Raw genomic sequence first — 21392 nt, forward strand, 5'->3', positions numbered from 1 at the left:
TGCTGACGGGGGTATTTGGTGCTGTGGGGTGCGGCAGGGGGAGCGGCAAGACGATGGGGGGAAGTGAGGAGACTGGCGCTGAAGAAGTCTTTGGCTGGAAGGGGTTGGGGACCCCCGCCAGCAAAATGAGGGGCTTGGATGAAATCTGGGGGGGGGGGGGGGGGGCAGGCCCCCGTGGCCCCACCTAGCTATGCCACTGGGCAACACAATCATTTCAACACAAGCGCTTTTGCTATCCAGAGAAGGGCTGATGTTCCAGCTCATAACAGCCTAGGGCAGGGGCGGACCACTGGGACAATAGGGCAGGGCCTGAGGGCCCACAGCAGAAAAGGGCCCACTCTCCCATAGCCTTCATCTAATTTAATAACTTTTAATAGGTGGTTAAGGGCCAGTGCCCCTTATTGCCTGAGGGCTCAGATCACTGTCATTCCACCCTTGGCTTAGGTGTCCAAGTGCCCTGTCTGAGACTGGACATGTCACCTCAGTCCCAGAGAGAGAGAGAACTGCTGCTACATAAGTGTGCTAACCTCACAGACTGAGGGTCCATCACCGAGGGTGCAACTTGGAAAAATCTCTTCTCCAGTCTGGTGTGGGTATTGAGTCACCCAGGCCTACCAGCTAGGATAGTGAAGAATACACATGTAGAGAGAAATGGGATAAAGGCAATAAAAACATATATATATATTTTTTTCCCTTATCCCATTTCTCTCTTCGTGTATATTTTTCACTATCCTATATCTATATATCTATTATTTATTTATTTAGAGAGGAGAGGAGAATCCTAGCTCTCCAGCAAGTTCCCATAATTCTGACTATACCTGATTGCACTTATATAAGAAGAAGAGAACATTTCCTCTAGCGCCTCCATCGCATGTGCCATGCCAACCAAATGAGATCCTGTTTTGCCATTTGAGAACTCAGCGATTTCAGTTGCTCTCCTACAGATATCAAGGCAGCGTCTTGCATCCCCAGATAATGCGGCCACCTAGAGAGAGAGAGAAAAGTTTAGCATGAGCCTTCTCTGCATCTAAGATCACAGCAACATGGAAAAGGACAGTGGGAGATGGTTTAATAACCTCAGCTTATTGCATATAAGTGTGTTGGATTAAATACGCTAAGTTGTCTTTGGTAGCACGGAAGCGCATATTATAGGTTTGGACCTCTGCAAGCCCGCCTGAGTATTGGCATTGGCGCAATCAGATACATCAGCTGATGGCATGGGAGGCCAAAGAAGCAAAAGGCTCATACCGTTGTAAACAAAAATTCTTAAAAGTCTGGGGATGTCTGCTAGAGACATTAACACAGAGAGGCAGAAGCCTTATCTTAAAAGACTTTATGACTTGGATATTAAATGGATTTTACAGGGAAAAATCACACAGAGGGGTATGTATGGAAACACGCACACACACATAAGTGAACAGTGTCTTGAGGCAGGGAGGGAGGGAGGTGGGTTAGGGAAAGGGGGGGGGGACGTGAAAATAAACAAATGGACATATAATGTTATGGGATACTACTGTTATATGGTTGTATTATGCTACTTGTACCATGTGAGACATGTTAATCTTCAGACACCTTGTTTGGATGTGTTTATTTGTTAATAAAAACTTTTAAACATAAATATGCTAAGTTGTAATGAGCATACACTGTTTGTAAATATCAAACATATAAAAGGCGAGTGTCGTACTCACTCGCAAATGCGCAGTAGAGACTTCCCTCTCTGCCCCGCCCCTGCATCAATACGTGATGAGGGGGGCGGGACAGAGCGGGAAGTCTCTACTGCGCATGCCGCAGACGTACTCGCAACCGTTCCGCCCTCCCCCCGAGGTCACTGCTACCACTCCCCCCACCCGGAGTCGCCGCCACCGCCGCCCCTCCACCCGGCCCGAGCACTGTCTTTCTTATTGAACTTACATCGCACCACGCAGACGCAGCAGGCACATCAGCAAAGCTGCCATCGGGACGGGCTTCCTTCTCTGCCTGTGTCCCGCCCTCGCCGCGTTACGTCACACGAGGGCGGGACACAGGCAGAGAAGGAAGCCCGTCCCGATGGCAGCTTTGCTGATGTGCCTGCTGCGTCTGCGTGGTGCGATGTAAGTTCAATAACAGACAGTGCTCGGGCCGGGGGGGGGGGGGGGTTACCGGCGGCGACCTCGGGGGGAGGCCTCGGAACCCCCCCCCCCATTCCAAAACTAGCCCGTTTACATGGGCTCAATGGCTAGTTCCATATATTCAATAAACATTTAACGTAAAAAAAAAACAACAAAAAAAAAAACATGGAAAAGGACAGTATTCCCATCCGATAGATCTACACTTCCTGCTGCAAGGTTTATGCCAGGGTACTACTATATACCCACATTTGGCAATTGGACAAGCAGTAGTGCAGCCAACACAGAAAGTAATTTTCACAAAGCAGCAGTACTAGCTAAATTATGGCTGACCAGGTGGGGGGAAGAGGGGTTGGTGGTTGGGAGGCTAGGATAGGGGAGGGCAGACTTATACGGTCTGTACCAGAGCCGGTGATGGGAGGCGGGACTGGTGGTTGGGAGGCGGGAAATACTGCTGCTGGGCAGACTTATACGGTCTGTGCCCTGAAAAAGACAGGTACAAATTCAAGGTAAGGTATACACATATGACTTTATCTTGGGCAGACTGGATGGACCATGCAGGTCTTTTTCTGCCGTCATCTACTATGTTACTATGTAATTCTAATCCTTAAGGGCTAGATTATGCTTATTTCCATTGAATACATATGAAAAATATCTGTTCTAAGAACTCTGTGGGCCCAATATTCAGCTGGCAGTGATCAGCACGTTGCAGACTACTGCAATGCAAGCCACACAGGCTGCGAAGAACAAACCCTCAAAAAATTACAGACTGCACAAAACACAGCGGCAAGACTCAGTGTGAAACCACTGCTTCAAAAATTACATTGGCTACCCATCAAAGCACACACATCCTTCAAGATCTGCACACTGACTTGCAGAATAATATTTGGCCTTTCACATACATGACTGACCTAATAAACCTACCACTGCTGAATTCTACCATTAGCGTGAGGTCCTATCTCACCCTCCACTTTCCCAAATGTCACGGACTGAAGTGCAAACCACATACACAACAGGCTTCACCTACATCTGCATCAAAATTTGGAATACCCTACCTAATGTACTAAAGTCCATGAACAACTATCTACAATTTAGAAAACACCTTTTGGTTAACAGAGATATGGTTAACATTTGCAGCAGACCCATTGATGAATGAAATTTGTCCAGCTGATTACAAGGTAAAATTATGTATAATCATACCTGATAATTTTCTTTCCATTAATCATAGCTGATCAATCCATAGACTGGTGGGTTGTGTCCATCTACCAGCAGGTGGAGATAGAGAGCAAACTTTTGCCTCCCTATATGTGGTCATGTGCTGCCGGAAACTCCTCAGTATGTCGATATCAAAGCTCCATCCGCAGGACTCAGCACTTAGAGAATTACACCCACGAAGGGACACTCTGCCCAGCTCACCACCGCCGAAACGGGGGAGGGGAATTAACCCAGCTCATCCCACACAAGTGGGGGAGGGGAATCCGTCCAGCTCATCCCCGCGGAGCGGGGGAGGGACACCACACCCGCCGATGCGGGGGGATCTGGCTTATCCTGCAACCGCAACCGCGGGAGGAGCTGACTGACCCTAACACCGCCGAAGCGGGAGGGGTACAAAGCTGCCCTACAGCCGCACGAAGCGGGAGGGAGTGCCGGCAGAATTTTAAGTCTCAATCCAGCCCCGTAAAACGGAGGGGAGAGGAATGCAGCAGCTCACTGTAACACAAACTCGTCTTAACTCTTGAAGAATCCAAGTGAAAAAACTTGAACACGAAGTCTTTCTGAAGTAACTGAAGACTAAACTTGAACCTGAAATGCAACCAGAATAAAACAGTACAGATATCTGGGAGGGGCTATGGATTGATCAGCTATGATTAATGGAAAGAAAATTATCAGGTATGATTATACATAATTTTACCTTCCATATCATCAAGCTGATCAATCCATAGACTGGTGGGATGTACCGAAGCAGTACTCACCCAGGGCGGGACATTGAAATCCCTGACCTCAACACTGAAGCTCCAAACCGGGCCTCCGCCCGTGCAGCCACAGTCAAACGGTAATGCTTGGAGAATGTATGAGCCGAAGCCCAAGTTGCCGTCTTGCATATCTCTTCCAAGGATACAGATCCGGCCTCTGCCATCGAGGCCGCCTGAGCTCTCGTGGAGTGAGCCTTCAGCTGGATAGGCGGCACCTTCCCCGCGGCCACATAAGCCGCTGCAATGGCTTCCTTGACCCATCTTGCCACTGTAGGCTTAGCAGCCTGCAGACCCTTACGAGGACCTGCAAACAGGACAAACAGATGATCCGATTTCCGGAAATCATTGGTCACTTCCAAGTATCTGATGATGACTCGTCTCACATCCAGATATTTAAGAGCAGAGTACTCCTCTGGGTAGTCCTCCCTACGAAAGGAAGGGAGACAGAGCTGCTGATTCACATGGAAGCGAGAAACAATCTTGGGCAGGAAGGAAGGCACTGTGCGAATAGTCACTCCTGCCTCAGTGAACTGCAGAAAAGGCTCTCGACATGAGAGCGCCTGGAGCTCGGAAACTCTTCTGGCTGAAGTGATAGCCACCAAAAAGACTGCTTTCAACGTCAGGTCTTTCAGAGATGCCCTCGACAAGGGTTCAAAAGGCGGCTTCTGCAATGCTCTTAGTACCAGGTTGAGATTCCACGCAGGCACCACTGAGTGCAGAGGAGGGCGCAGGTGATTAACTCCCTTGAGAAAGCGCACCACATCTGGCTGCGAAGCCAGGGAAGCACCCTTCAGGCGGCCCCTGAAGCAAGCCAGAGCCGCTACCTGGACTTTAAGGGAACTGAGCGACAGGCCTTTCTCCAGACCTTCTTGCAGGAACGCCAACACTGAAGAAATTGGAGCAGTGAAGGGAGAAAGTGAGCCTGCTTCACACCACGCTGCAAAGATACGCCAAACCCTGGCGTAAGCAGTAGAAGTAGAGCGCTTCCTCGCTCTCAGCATAGTGGCGATGACCTTGTCTGAGAAGCCCTTCTTCCTCAGACGCTGCCGCTCAATAGCCAGGCCGTAAGACCAAAGGGGGAGGGATCCTCCATCACCACGGGACCCTGATGTAACAGGCCCTGCTCCACTGGCAGCCGCAGAGGATCGTCGACTGAGAGCCTGATCAAGTCCGCATACCAGGGACGCCTGGGCCAATCCGGACCCACCAGGATTACCCTGCCGGGATGCTTTGCCACCCGGTCTAGCACCCTGCCCAACATGGGCCAGGGCGGGAACACATAGAGAAGCTCTTGTGTCGGCCACTGTTGGAGAAGAGCATCTACTCCCAGGGATCGAGGGTCCCGTCCTCTGCTGAAAAAGCGCGGCACTTGGCAATTGGCCGATGACGCCATCAGATCTAGGCTCGGCTGGCCCCAGCGCTTCGTGATGTCCAAGAACGCCTGAGCAGATAGCTGCCACTCTCCGGGCTCCAAGGTATGGCGACTGAGAAAGTCCGCCTTGACATTCATGACTCCGGCAATGTGGGCCGCTGAAAGCTGCTCCAGGTTCGCTTCCGCCCACTGGCAAAGATTCATAGCCTCCTTGGCTAGAGGGGCGCTCTTGGTACCTCCCTGGCGGTTGACATAGGCCACAGCCGTGGCATTGTCCGACAGGACCCGTACAGGCTTCAACACCAGTACCGGGATGAACTCCAAAAGCGCCAACCGAATGGCTCTGAGTTCCAGGAGGTTGATAGATCACTTTGCCTCTGCAGGAGACCAGAGCCCCTGCGCTGTCCTTCCCAAGCAGTGGGCTCCCCAGCCCGACAACGAGGCGTCCGTCGTGACGACAATCCACTCTGGGGTCACCAGAGGCATTCCCGCAGACAACTTGTCTGTCTGCATCCACCAGCTCAGCGCCTTGCGCACTGCTGGGTCCAAGGGAAGGCGCACAGCATAATCCTCCGACATCGGAGTCCAGCGCTGCAGCAAAGAGTGTTGAAGTGGTCTCATATGAGCCCTGGCCCAGGGCACAACTTCCATCGTGGCCGTCATAGAGCCCAACAGCTGCACATAGTCCCAAGCCCGAAGGGGAGAGGCTACTAGGAACTGGTCCACCTGAGCCTGAAGTTTGACAATCCGATTGTCTGGCAGGAACACTCTGCCCACTTGGGTGTCGAATCGAACTCCCAGGTACTCCAGGGACTGAGTCGGGCACAGCTGGCTCTTCTCCCAGTTGATGATCCATCCCAGGGAGCTCAAAAGAGCAACTACCCGGTCCACAGCTTTGCCGCACTCTGCATAAGAGGGGGCTCGGATCAACCAGTCGTCCAGATAAGGATGGACTTGTACCCCTTCCTTTCGTAGGAAGGCCGCGATGACCACCATTACTTTGGAAAAGGTTCGCGGAGCAGTAGCCAACCCGAAAGGGAGGGCTCTGAACTGGAAGTGTCGTCCCAGGACTGCAAAACGCAGAAAGCGTTGATGAGGAGGCCAGATGGGAATATGCAGGTACGCTTCCTTGATGTCCAAGGATGCCAGGAACTCTCCTGCCTTCACTGCCGCTATAACAGAGCGGAGAGTCTCCATGCGAAAGTGCCGCACTTTCAAGGCCCGATTGACCCCTTTGAGGTCGAGGATAGGCCGGACAGAACCTCCTTTCTTTGGTACCACAAGTAAATGGAGTAGTAACGTCCCTTGCCAAGCTGACTTTCTGGCACCGGAACGACCGCGCCCAGGCGGATCAGATTGTCCAAGGTCTGCTGCACTGCCACAGCTTTGACCGGAGACTTGCAGGGAGAGAGTACAAACCCGTCTTTTAAGGGTCGGCAGAACTCTAGTTTGTAGCCGTCTCTGATGACTTCCAGCACCCACGCGTCTGAAGTTATTGTGGTCCACTCGCCCAGAAACGAGGACAGCCGTCCTCCAATTTGCACTGGGGCGTGGACCAAGACCCCGTCATTGGGTACGAGACCCTGGGGGAGGACCGGAGGGAGCACCTCCGGGACGGCAGTCTCTGCAAAAGGAATGCTGCTTGGGGGAGAAATTCCTCTTGAAGGAAGAGGGGGCAGAGGAACCCGACTTGCCCGGGCGGTACCGACGGGCTTCCTGCAACCGTCCTCTGGAGGTACCGGGACGAGTACTAGCCCGAGCCCTGACCTCTGGTAATTTCTTGCCCTTAGACGTGCCGAGATCGGTCACGATTTTGTCCAGCTCGACCCCAAAGAGCAGCTTGCCTTTAAAAGGCAACCTAGCCAGGCGGGATTTAGAGGCGTGGTCAGCAGACCAATGTTTCAGCCAAAGCCACCGCCGCGCAGAGATTGTCTGAGCCATGCCTTTAGCTGAGGCCCTCAAGACATCATACAGCAAGTCTGCCAAATAGGCTAAGCCCGATTCCAGGGCCGGCCAATCAGCCCTCAAGGAATGATCCGAGGGGGAAGCCCGCTGCACCATAGTCAGGCACGCCCTGGCCACATAGGAGCCGCAAACTGAGGCCTGCAAACTTAAAGCAGCCGCCTCAAAGGACGACCTTAAGGCCGCCTCCAATCTTCTGTCTTGGGCGTCCTTTAGGGCCGTGCCACCTTCCACCGGCAACGCCGTTTTCTTAGTCACCGCAGTGATTAAAGAATCCACGGTAGGCCACAGATAGGCCTCACGTTCACTCACAGCCAAAGGATAGAGGCTGGACATAGCCCTAGCCACTTTAAGGCTCGCTTCCGGGACATCCCATTGAGCCGAAATTAAGGTGTGCATGGCATCATGCACGTGGAAGGTTCTAGGCGGGCGCTTCGTCCCCAGCATAATGGCAGAGCCAACAGGGGCTGAGGGAGAGACGTCCTCCGGAGAGGAAATCTTCAAAGTGTCCATGGCCTGTAACAACAGGTTGGGCAAATCCTCTGGGCTAAAAAGCCGCGCTGCAGAGGGGTCATCCGCTCCATCCGAGCGGGGATCCGTCTCCTCCAAGGAATCCGCAAAGGACCGTTGGGAGACCTCAGACACGCTGCCCTCATCTACATCGGAGGAGACAAATTCCTCCAAGGCCTGGGAATCAACCCGAGGGCGTTTACCTCTGGGAACCTCAACCTCTTTACCAGACGAGGGAGCAGGGGCAGCGTTGTGCATGAGGAAGGCCTGATGCAGCAGCAAAACAAACTCGGGGGAGAAACCCCCCAGACTGTGCACTTCCGCAGCCTGGGCAACAGCCCTAGACGCACCCTCAACCGGCGCTCGCAATAGCGGGGGAGAGACATGCTGCGCATCCAAAATGGCGTCCGGCGCGAAACTCCGCGAAGGAGCCGCGCGGGAAGAACGGCTCTTAACTTTAGCCGCTTCTGTGCCGTCGCCCAAATTAAGGGCGTTCATGGCATTAATGTCTCCAACCTCAAGGGCGGCCCAAGAAGAAGCCGTCCGAGCCGCGTGGCCGGCCAAGATGGCGGAGGCGAGGAGCGGGGGGATGGGCGTTTATGGCGGGAAAAACCGCCACGCCGGAGGAAGGACCGGGACATTCATCGGTCACGAAACTGTCACCCAACAGGGCGAATCAGGCTTTAAGACCCCCGCATCCCCTCTAGAAACGCTCAAGCGACCCGGGGAGCGGACCCTTTGCGCCCTCGCCCTCCGACGCCATATGCCACGAGGAGAAGAATCGGGGAACCCCCTGCCCGCTATAAAAAGGTAAAAATTACCTGCTGTCCGCTCCAAGTTGTAACGACCTGGTGTCCCAGTGAGTAGCTGCAATAGACGCTTAAATAAACGTCGAAATAAACGCCTTTAAGGACGTTCAAAATTTTTTTTTTTTTTTTTTTTTTTTAACGGAGCCAGCGGGAGGGGGGAGAAAAGGAGGGACCTGGCACCACCAGGTTTGCACTTGCTCAAAAGAGCCCTCAACCCCAGGCACTCAACAAAACCTAAAAATTAGGCTTGGAGGCCTAGCCAGAGCTGCTGCTGTGTGTGACCACCACCTGCTGAGATAGAGAACATACTGGGGAGTTTCCGGCAGCACATGACCACATATAGGGAGGCAAAAGTTTGCTCTCTATCTCCACCTGCTGGTAGATGGACACAACCCACCAGTCTATGGATTGATCAGCTTGATGATATGGAAAATCACGTTAATTTATAGGAGGGGGGGGGGGGGGGGGAAGAAGTGGATGTACAGCTTTTATTTATACAAGCTTTTTTGAAGTAAATACTTTGGATACGTATATTTATCTGAATTGGAAATTGCAGCTTACTCGATTAAGGACAATTCCTTTGTAAATCCTATTACTTGTATGGTATTTTAAATGGCTCTAGGGAAATGGAATACTATCCGAGAGATTTTATGATTTTGTAATTTGAAACTCTAACTCTAAATTTAACCTTTTTGTTGGGAGATATCAACTTGCATTTAGAAAAGGATGACATAAATCCGAATATATCTAATCGTTTTTACTTAAATGCTTTACGTTATCGAGTTCCAATTTTTTGAACTACACATAATAAAGGACATCAATTAAATTTAATTGCCTTTTCTAAAGTTGATGCCAGCTCATAAGATCCCTTGGTCAGATCACTTTATATATCAATTTAATATAGATTGGAGAGAACTAGGAAAAGCTAAACCAAAATATAGACCATCTCATCTTTCTAGGGGACCCATTGATCATGTAGCTTCTTGGTCACAGTTTGATGAAATGCGTACATTCTAGGAATCCACATATTTTATTAATCATTGATTTCATTATAGTAAAGAGATTTTGGATAATTTGGCCCTTACAAGGTTCGAACCAGAATAACTAAACTATCGGATAAATGGTTCGATTCTGAGTTGCTTGTTTTAAAAAGGAAATGTAGAAATGCAGAAAGATTATGGTGTAAATACCCCTCTACTGAGAAGATGATAAGTTGGAAGTTACTCAACAAAGACAACAGGAGATTATTAAAGGATTATTACTCCAAATTAGTTGATGGTAATTTCTTGGATACAAAACTGCTTTTTTAAAACACTTACAGACCTACTACTACTACTACTTATCATTTCTATAGCGCTACTAGACATACGCAGTGCTGTACACTTGAACATGAAGGGACAGTCCCTACTTGACAGAGCTTACAATCTAATTAGGACAAACAGGACAAGAGTCTTGTATTGCTCCAATGACCATTAAAAGACCCTCAGCCTCTCAGTTGGCTGACTATTTTAGTTCTAAAATAACAACTATAAGGAGCCTTTTTAAGAGCAACGATATTGGGATTTTCTTATTTCTAATCCTGAATTTTTTATAATTATGCTGATGATGTAACAGTCATGGTCCCTATTACTTCGATGGTTGAACCTTATTCAGTCTTACTTCACAATGTTATCAATACTCTAGATTCTTGGATGAAAATTCACAAGCTTAAGCTAAATGCAGAAAAAACTAAATTTTTATTGGTCACTCAGTTCAGAAAAGGAAAAAAAAGTATCAGAATTAATCAAACTGTATCAGTTCTCTCCATCTATAAATGTGTTGGGTATCCTGATAGATTCTAAACCATCCTTTGAATCCCATGTAAATACACTAACACAGAGAGCTTTCTTCACTATGCATAATTTTTGGGGGGTATGTAAATACTTTGATCAAGATTACTTTTGTTTGATAGTAAATAAACTCAAAATAATACAGGGAGTGCAAACTTTTGTAAATCTATAAATGCCAGATTGTTTGCACAATTAAGTTTGCGGGTTGAAGAGTTGATGTACTCTGCCTGAATGTTGGGGTGAAAGACGGCAACTTCTCCCCTTGGATACTATCAGGAGCCCCCGTTGGGATCTGGACTGATTTATGCCTTGCAGGTAAGTACCCAAATACCCAAGCTGTTAAAATTTTGTTTTCCTTGGGGGGTGTAAGAGATCTAGAAGATGGATGTTGTTTTCCTGGGGGGCTTTTAGTTCAGAAGGGTGGTGAACAATGGATACAGTTGTCTTAGGACATGTTTATTTAGTTTGGTGATTGGCGTACTCCACATTAGGCGTTAGTAAGGAACAGGAGGAGGCTTTTTAGGTCGCTCGTTTTTCTCACTTAGAGTGAGTTTTTTTGAGCAATTGGTTTTCCTCCTCTTCTGTCCCTTACGGAACCTATGATAATAAACGGACCCCTATGTTGGTCGCTACTGGGGGATTTGAGGTTCCATTTGTTTAATTGTCATTATAAGGTGGAAAGCGCCCGCAAACTAATTGTGCAAACAATCTGGCATTTTGTTTGATAGTGCCATCCCTAATCTTGAGTAAGTTAGATTATTGTAATGTTATCTACCTGGGATCCTCAAAACAACTATTAAAGCGGTTACAGACCATTGGTTACCGGGCTATTCTAGAGTCCAATTCTACTGTCTTTTTTAATGAAGTAATTTATGGGTTAACCTCATTATAGTTAGGCCATTTTGTTTGCTCTCAAAACTCTAGGGCTACCAGATCAACAGCCCTATTTACTTTCCATTCTCTATAAGACTCAGATTATTTGATAGTCTTTTTCTTTTCAAGCAGCTCATCTTAGTAAAGATGTTCAGACTTTTTATTTATTTACTACTTCAAGTTATTTTCAATTTCAGAAATATATATAAAACTTATTTATTCCAGAAATCTGTTTTGCAATGTAATAACTAGTATGAATGAACTTATCTAAGACTTTTTTTTTTTTAAATGTGTATGTAAACCTTGCTAACTATTGCTTGTAATTCCTGGAAATGTCCAGCTTCTTGTATACTGGGATCCGCTTTGAATTGTGAAGTATTAGCGGAAAAGTTAAATCGTTAATGCTTTATGTTAGTCCTATTATTAGGTTTTAATTCGCTGTCTTTTTTTAAAATTATTTTTATTAATATTTTCCAATACCATTATCCAATACAATTTCAAATAATCCAACACCCCCCCCCCCCCCCAGAGTAACTCATGTCTTCCATCACAAGCCCAAACGTAAATACCCCTATTAGTTTCGTAGACGGCTATCCCTCTCCAATCCATGTATGGGGCCCGGGTCTTGAAGAATTTTACCACTCTTCCCCGTCTCAAAGCCCCCGTCAGTGCATTCATTAAACAGCAGTAATCCACCTTTGCAAGCACTTGATCCACGTTGGGAACAGCGGCTTGCTTCCACAGTCTGGCAATTAGGATCCTAGCTGCCGTAAACATATGAGACAGAAGACAATGGTGTGTGTTATGGGTATTAAGTCGCTGTTTCTAAGCTCATCTCATTGATTGTATTTATGCTGATATTTGGTCATTTTACTATTGTTGTACTGTTAACGAAATGGTAAGTTTTATGTTAAACTGTACCTGTTGTACACCACCTTGGGTGACTCTTGCCGTAAGACGCTTAATAAAGCCCAATAAATAAATAAAATAAAATTTAATTCTTCGTGGCTCTGGTGGGCTTATGATTTAGTCCCAGCAAGCAGTACAAATATTCACCTTTCTGGAAACCAGCTGGATGGCGTCATCCTCAAACGCCTTGATATGGTTTAACCTGGAGGTGATGATTTGTTGTAGCTGTTTATAAGTGTAGGGCTGAAATGACATTCTCGTAAGACCCTACAAGAAGAAAAATGTAAGATCAGATCGATCGCTATAATTAGCAAGCTAATATGGTGACCACAGCCCAACATTTCTCTCCTTAAAGGACAATACTTTATTCTTCGTGTTTTGTACTCATAGTGGGGATTGTCTGCGACTGGCAATGAGAATTCACAATCTTCACAGAATAAGCACTGAAGTTCTTCCACTAGTTTTCTTCCCACGTCAGCTGCACTTCTCATTGCCAATGGGATACAGTCCCAGAACATTACGCAGCCAAGAACAGCGCTCAGAAAAAGCAGAGCACCAAAAAAATGACATCATCAGCCAAAGCAAAGCAGTCTGTACACTCAGATCGCAGGAAGCAAAGCCTGTCTGCACTGATCAGGCTCGTGATTTGCCTGTTCTGGATCTGGATCTTTATATAGGTGGCTTTAGTTTTGAGAACCATACCATATGCAAACATATGTATGTATACCCCCCCCACACACACACACACACACACAAGGCATAGTAAATGGAAGTGTTCAGGTTAAGAGATAAAAGATGTTTATTACAGCCTGTCTGTCTACCCTCCTTCACCAGTAGTCATCAGGGCTGTAGCCAGACTTCGGCGGGAGGGGGGTCCAGAGCCTGAGGTGAGGGGGCACATTTTAGCCCCCTCCCGGCACTGCCAACCCCCCCCCCCCCCCCACCGACGACCCCCCTCCCCCGCCTACCTTTGCTGGCGGGGGACCCCAACCCCTACCAGCTGAGGTCCTCTTCTTCCATCGTTCTGTTTCTGAGTCCAATGTCCTGCACGTTGTATGTGCAGGACGTCTGACTAAGAAACAGAACGAAGGAAGAAGAGGACCTTGGCTGGCGGGGGTTGGGGTCCCCCGCCAGCAAAGGTAGCAGACGGCGGGTTGGCGGCGGGAGGGGTCGAGAGGGTCGTCGGCAGGGGGGTCCAGGGCCAAATCTACGAGGGCCCAGGCCCCTGTAGCTACGCCCCTGGTAGTCGTATGTGTAAACAAACAGGAACTCTGCAAAACAGTAAGCAGACAATACATACCAGTCGGCTGGCCACACGGTTCATCATGATCCTCTCTGGCAGGTCCATGGTGTTGGCAATAGTGAGCACAATCAGCTTTGCCTGCTTGTGGGTTGGCCAGTCAAAGAGGTTGTACATCACGTTCTGCTTCCTGGTCCACAAGAGGTCTAGCTGGGGGGCGACACATATCACAAACAATCTCAGCAAGTTCCAAGTCTCTTTACATAGTCTTTAGAGAGAAACACAGACAGACAGACTTATGGCAAAGGCTTTAGTTGCCTTCTGCTTTGTCTGTGGAAACCCACCCTACTCTGATATTGTTACACCATCAAATCCATGATTTCTATTGCATTCATGAATAAAAGTATCAACGTCGCTGTATTGAGCCACTTAAAAAAATGTAGAAATAAGAATAAACAAGCTATAGGTGATAATTTTCAAGAGTTAACCTCAGTCTTCATTAGGTCAGGGAGGAAACAGCACAAATGCACAATGTTTTAAAATAGTAGAATCAGCAAGGGCAATATTTCTCAACCAGTGTGTGCCTTAGGACCTGATCAGGTGCTTGATGTGCAAGCAGGGCTGGCCCAAGTCAAGATGCCGCCACCCCCCCCCCCCCCCCCCCGAGATGCTGTTCCCTTTCTTAGCTCCAGCCCATTCACGGCGTTGCCCTACTGCCAGCACCTGCCTGAGCCTCTAACAAAACAGGAAGTTACATCAGAGAGGCGGCCACAGTAAAGGGAATAGGCGGGTGCCGGTAGCAGGGCAGCGTATGGGAATCACTGCCACCGCCAGCTAATGCCGCGAAGGGGAGATGCCGGGTGCCGGTGGCAGGACAGCATATAGGAATCACTGCCGCTGCCGGGTAACACCGTGAAGGGGAGATGCCGCTCCTGAAGAGTGCCGCCTGAGGCCCCCGCCTTAGGTGGCCTAATGGTCAGGCCGCCCCTGTGTGTGAGTTCAGACCAGCAACGAGGCTTCTCTCAGCAACGTGCTGCAACGAGACATCAGCAGTGGCTTTAAAAATGTACAAGAGCTTCTTTCCAAGAAAATGTGTAATCACATCTACCTCCTCTTTCTACCTACAGCGTGAACTCACTTTATGCGTCACACACACTGTGCAAAGTAACGTTCCATTTGAGTTCTTGCAGATTATGTCTTGTTCCCAGGCTGAGTAAGACGGGGAGTTCATACACTGAGCAATGCATAGGGCTCACTCGGAATGGCATGAGGAGCAGCAGCAATGGAGGAGATCCAGCAGCCATTTGCAGTAGCCAAAATTAACTAAGTCAGCTGCTCGTACTTACCACCTTTCAATTCCCTTCTCCTGAATTTGTAAATGGGGGGGGGGGGGGGGGGGGAGCTGGTCCACGTGACGGGTTCATTTCTCTCTCCTTTGTTTTAAATTTGGAAGCAAGACTAGCAGGGTCTTCAGTGTTTTGCTAGCTCTTCTTTTGGTCATATAGATCCTGTCCATGTCTAAAATACCTGTTCCATATAAGCTGGTGTACCACCCAGCATTTTTGTTAATATAAGGTGTGCCTCAGGCATGAAAAGGTCAGGAAACACTGTCCCAGAGGATGTGTCCCTCATGGCCATCCAGGATATCCCCACATGCTTCCTCTTACCTCATCCACCAGAAGCACCATGGCCTCCCTCTTCAGTGTGGGAGTGCAGAACCTCTTCTCCAGCAATGCAGCTGCATGGTCCGCAGTAGCCTTCTGACCTGTCAGCATCTGCATAGAAACAAAGAAAATGTCACATCCAAGGTTTCTGAGAGATATCACTCCTCTCCTCAGGTCACTTCACTGGCTTCCGATCAGATCCCGCATTCAATTCAAGCTTCTCCTTCTTACCTACAAATGCACTCAGTCTGCTGCCCCTCACTATCTTTCTACCCTCATCTCCCCTTACGTTCCCGCCCGTAGCCTCCATTCACAGGATAAATCCCTCCTCTCAGTACCCTTCTCCACCACTGCCTCCAGGCTCCGCTCATTCTGCCTCACCTCACCCTATGCTTGGAACAACCTTCCTGAACCCTTACGCCAAGCCCCCTCCCTGCCCGTCTTCAAGTCTTTGCTTAAAGCCCACCTCTTCAATGCTGCGTTCGGCACCTAACCCTTACCGTTCAGTGAATCCAGACTGCCCCAATTTGACTGCCCCTATCGGACCGACCGTTCAATTGTCTATTAGATTGTAAGCTCTTTGAGCAGGGACTGTCTCTCTTTGTTAAATTGTACAGCGCTGCGTAACCCTAGTAGTGCTCTAGAAATGTTAAGTAGTAGTAGTAGTAATATGGATGAGTCATGAAGTGCTCAAGCCTACCAACTGGCTCTACTTTGGAGTCCTGTGAGCTGAGCTGAGCCGAGCCCATGTAAGTTAACCTGCCTTTGCCTCCCATCATGGCATCTTGTTGAAAGTACGTTAAAAAAAACAAAACAAAACACTATTTACTGAAACCAAGCAAATATACAAAACCTGAAAGGCAGGGTCTGTTTCTTCAGATACCATCCCTACGTCACCATACAATAATGTACAATAGAAAGTACAGAAAACAAGAAGGCAGGTGGATCCGCCAAATCCAACGTGGAAAATAAAACAGAGGCAGATCTTGTAAAAAAAAACACAGTTCTTTATTCAGTATAAAGTTCCCAGGTTATCAGTCATCTGTGTCCAACATGGCCATGTTTTGCCAGGAATACTGGCTTCGTCAGGGACAGAACAACCAGCTGATGTAGATCAGCAAACTTCACCTAGTCTAGTCCGGAGAAAAAAAATGAGGTACGCACTGTTTTGCTAGATGAGAGCACCAGCACACTAGATCCGTCGGGAGACGTCGTCAGAAAGTGCCTGCATCTCCTCTACTTGTCTGCCGACAATTTCAGTTACTACCAGCTATTAAACATCCACAGCTTCCATGCCTCTGGAATCAAAGCTCTCACTCGTACCCTCCTTTCTCCTAATCTCCTCCTCCCTTACCCCAGGGCTGCCGAGAGACTAAGCCGGGGGCCCCCCCCCCCCCCGACTGCCGCATAGCCAAACCACAAAACTTGTGTGTGTGTGCGGGGGGAGGGGGGAGCCTGAAGTGGGGGGACACATTTTACTCCACTTACCTGCCCCCCGCCACAACTCCACATACTTTGGCTGGCAGAAGCCTTCTGCCAGAACTGTTCTCCACTGCATTGTCACGTGACATGAGGGGAAAAAAGCAGCCACAGGGCAGGCAATGCAAAATTTCCAAAATTTAAAACATTTAATCATCATTCAAATCGAGTGTTAAATTTTGCAAATTATCTTAAAGAAAGGTGAAATTAGATCTTACCTGCTAATTTTCTTTCCTCAGCGACCCTCCAGACCGGTCAAGACGCGTGGGTTATGTCCTCCTACCAGCAGAGGGAGACTGAGAAAACACTAAGCTTTTGAAGCCTGTATATATAACCTGTGCAGAACCTCCACTAGCCAGTATAACCCTGACAAAGCAGAGAAACAAAAAACACTAACAACAACTAGCAACCCTGTACGTGGTCACAGTAAACTGCAAAAACAAGAAACATCTTCCGCTTGCTCTTATGGAAACATGGTCCTTTGCCTTTGATAAAACAGTTGGGCTTCTACAAGTGGACTATCAAAGAAGAGCCCCACCTGTCCCAGACTCCTATCACAAAACAGAAATAAACAGTCTGCAATTAGAGAAACAACAATCTACAGCTGCCAAGAATTATCCAACAAACACACCTCCTGGCCTCCAATACAGACAGGGCGGGCTCTTGACCGGTCTGGAGGGTCTAGAGGAAAGAAAATTAGCAGGTAAGATCTAATTTCACCTTCCTCAGCGACCCTCCAGACCGGTCAAGACGCGTGGGACGTACCAGAGCAGTAACTAACTTACGGGAGGGACCTACTAAGGCCAGAGGTCAAAACTGCTGCCCCAAAGCGCACCTCGTCCTTTGCATGCACAGGAATCCTATAATGCTTCACACAGGAATGCAATGAAAACCAAACCGCAGCCCGACAAATATCTAACGGAGAAATCATATTATTCTCCGCCCACGAGGCTGCCATTCCCCTAGTGGAATGAGCAGACCAGCCCCTAGGCACCACAGGACCCTTCAAGTAAGCAGATGCAACTGCCTCCTTCAACCACCGTGCTATGGTCACCTTAGGAGCCGCTGCACCCTTCTTTGGGCCACCATGAAGAATGAACAAACGGTCAGAGGCTCTGTCCTGAGTTCCAGAGAGATAACAACTCAAAACTCTCCTGACATCCAGCTTGGCAATACCACGCTGCTCCGAATCTCCAGCCATATCATCCAACACTGGCAGAGAGATGACCTGATTAACATGGAACTCGGAACCACCTTGGGCAAAAAAGGAAAGCACCATCCGCAACGAAACCTTTCCCTCAGAAAGGACAAAAATGGTTCCCTACAAGACAAAGCCTGAAGCTCTGAAACCCTCCGTGCTGAAGTAATCGCCACCAACAAGACCGTCTTTAAAGATAAATCCTTACAAGATGCCGATACCAGAGGCCCAAACGGAGGCCTGATCAAAGCATCCAAAACTAGCTTCAAATCCCACGGAGGCACCATCCGTCACTGAGGCGGACGCAGCAACTTAACACCCTTCAAAAAACGCACTACCTCAGGCACAGAAGCGAAGGACTTTCACTGAAGCTTCCCACGAAAACATGACAAAGCTGCCACCTGAACCTTCAGTGTAGACAAGGCCAGACCCCTATCAACACCATCGTGCAAAAATTGCAAAACTTCCGCCACCGAAGAGCGAAACGGCCGAACCCGATGGTCTTCACACCAGTGCTCAAAGATTCTCCAAACCCGGACATACGCCAAGGAAGTGGATCGTCTACGGGAACTCAACATCGTAGCAAAGCCACTGGACGAAAGCCCCTTCTTCAACTTGTGCCGCTCAAGAGCCAAGCCGTAAGCAAAAACCGAGCCGGATCCGGCATGATTATCGGGCCTTGACACAGAACTGATCCTAACACAGGCAGGGCCGCCGCCCCTGCCAACCGCACCAGGTCTCCGTACCATGGTCGACGCCGCCAATCCGGAGCCACCAGAATCACCCGACCGGGATTGATGTTCGATGCGCTATATTACTCGACCGACTAACAGCCACGGAGGAAACACATACAGCCACTCCCGAGGCCAAGGCAACAGAAGAGCATCGATTCCCTCCGCTCGAGGGTCTCTTCAGCGACTGAATAAATCTCTGAACTTGCGCATAGCGAGCCGTTGCCCTAAGATCTATCACCGAAAGTCCCCAGACCGACACAACTCGCTGGAACACTGACCGAAGAAAAGACCACTCTCTGGGATCTAGAGTGTGCCTGCTGCGATAAACTGCATCTATGTGACCTACCCCGGCCACATGCGCTGCCAAGAGAGCCTGAAGATGAGTTCAACTGCGCCACCAAGGCTCTTTGTCCCCCCTTGACGGTTGACATACACTACTGCCATGGCGTTGTCGCAGAGCACTCGGACTGCCTTGTGGCGAACTACCGACGGCAAGGCCTGGAGCGCCACCCGAATGGCCCGAGTTTCCAGCCGGTTGATGGACCACTCTGCTTCTGCCCGAGACCACCGGCCTTGAGCTACCTGACCGAGACAATGTGCCCCCAACCTTGCAGACTGGCATCCGTGACCATTACCAGCCCCTATGGGGACTCCAACGGCATTCCTTTTCCCAAATTGCGCGGGTTGAGCCACCAGTGCAGAAAACACATCTCCAAGTCCTGCGACAGAGGAGACCAACGACTGAGCAGAGCTGACTGTACCTGACGCATGTGCGCCCTGGCCCACGGAACTACCTCTATGGTCGCCGCCATCAGGCCCAGGACCTGACGATAAGTACGGGCTGTCGGCGCCTTCTCTGCAAGGAACCGACGAATCGCACCCTGCAACTTGGAACCAAAAGGCTGCACGAAGGAAAGTGAAGATAAGCTTCCGTCAAATCCAGGGAAGTGAGAAACTCTCCTTTCCGGACCGCACCAGTGACCGACCGCAATGTCTCCATCCGGAAAGAGGGCACCTTGAGTGCCGTATTGACCCTTTTGAGATCTAAAATGGGACGAAAAGTGTCCTCTTTCTTGTGGACCACAAAATAGATCAAATAGCACCCCGAGCGTTGCTGATCTGAAGGAACAGGAACCACGGCTCCCAACGCGAGTGTCCCTCACTGCTGCCCTCTTGCTCCAAGACCGACAGAGGGATTCCAGAAACACTTCGGGAGAACAGCTTTCGAATTCCAGCGCATATCCGCCTCGAAACACCTCGAGAACCCACTGATCTGACCTGATTTGGGCCCAGCTCTGGTAAAACAGACTCAGCCGAGCCCCAACATGCACCAGAGCCTGAGCCCGCACACCTTCATTGGGAATTGCGGCCTGAATACTAACCTCCCGCGGAAAAGCCACGCCCTCCGCGACGACTCTCACGAAAGAACTGTGTGCGCTGGAAAAAACCGACCCCTAGAGGTCCTACTACTATTAAACATTTCTATAGCGCTACTAGACTTACGCAGCTCTGTATAAATTAACATGAAAAGACAGTCCCTGCTCAACAGAGCTTACAATCTAAATTGGACAGACGAACAGACAGCTAGGGGTAGGTCCCACTCGATCTGCCCGGCCTATACCGCTGAGCCTCCCTAAACCGTCCCCGAGAGGAACTAGCTCTGGCCCCTGCCTTGAACCGAAAATCTGGAGCCATAGAACCTTGGTATCACTAAGACCTCACACTAACTTGTCCAAATCTTCTCCAAAGAGCATAGCTCCCTTAAGTGGCAGAGAACACAACTTAGCCTTAGAAGCCGCATCCGCGACCCAACCTTGTAAACCGAGGGCCCTACGCGCTCCCACAACCATAGCCATATTTTTGTCTGAAGTACGCAACAAATCATAAAATGCCTCAGACAAAAAGGATGAACCCATGTCCAAGTTGGCTAACTCCTGACCCCCCAGAAGAACCAACATCTACCGAATCATCCAGGAGCTTCTCGGCCCAACGAAAACATGCCCGAGCTACCAGACCCCCACAAACCGAGGCCTGCAGGGCTAGAGCCGACAAAACAAAACTACGCTTGAGAAAAGATCCCAACCTCCTATCCTGAGGATCACGGAGGGCCGTTCCTCCATCAACCGGGATAGCAGTAGCTATAATTACTGCCGTCACTACTGCATCTACCGTGGGAGCCTTAAAGGAATCCCTATCTTCCTGAGGGAGGGGATAAAGCCTCGCCATTGCCTTTGCCACCTTACACAGCAAATCCCATTCCTGACAAATCATCTCCCGGAGATCCTTGTTCATAGGGAAGGATCACGCCTGACGCTGAATGCCCTTCACCAACGGATCCTGGCCAGTTTCCCCCAAAGCCACCTCAGGACCAAACTGAAGGGTGGACGACAACCGATCTATGAGTTCTGACAGCTCATCTCTATGGAAAATCCGCACTACTGAAGGATCCTCTCCAGGAATCCAACAAGCCTGCTCCTGAGAGCCGTCAATTCCATCTGACTCCCCCAGATCACTAAGCGCAGCTTCTGCAGCTACAGGAGAAAAACAATGCCTGTCCTCTGACCACTCTAACCGCGGTCTCTCAGCCAAGACGGAAACAGCCCCCTCTTCTAATTGGGGGGGGGGGGGGGGGGGGGTCCCGATCTCCAGGCCTGATACCGCGTCCAGACAAAATCTGGAGGAAAGCCCACCATTCCTGGACCGTCATTAGGCCCTTTTGTGCCAAAAACGGAGGC

At 49.3% G+C, this 21392-nt stretch overlaps 1 protein-coding gene across 2 annotated transcripts in view; it reads right to left on the reverse strand.

The window, feature by feature from the left end:
- Positions 1 to 21392, reverse strand: part of ORC1 (origin recognition complex subunit 1) — a 93165-nt gene that overhangs the window by 19354 nt on the left and 52419 nt on the right. For both annotated transcript variants that reach the window (XM_030206485.1, XM_030206486.1), the window contains 4 exons: positions 15250 to 15357; positions 13643 to 13792; positions 12490 to 12609; positions 819 to 985 (listed from right to left, as the gene is read on the reverse strand). In XM_030206485.1, the coding sequence (XP_030062345.1) occupies positions 819 to 985; positions 12490 to 12609; positions 13643 to 13792; positions 15250 to 15357 (545 nt within the window). The remainder of the gene's footprint in view (positions 1 to 818; positions 986 to 12489; positions 12610 to 13642; positions 13793 to 15249; positions 15358 to 21392) is intronic.

This window comes from Microcaecilia unicolor, chromosome 6, assembly GCF_901765095.1.
Source record: "Microcaecilia unicolor chromosome 6, aMicUni1.1, whole genome shotgun sequence".
NCBI lineage: Eukaryota > Metazoa > Chordata > Amphibia > Gymnophiona > Siphonopidae > Microcaecilia > Microcaecilia unicolor.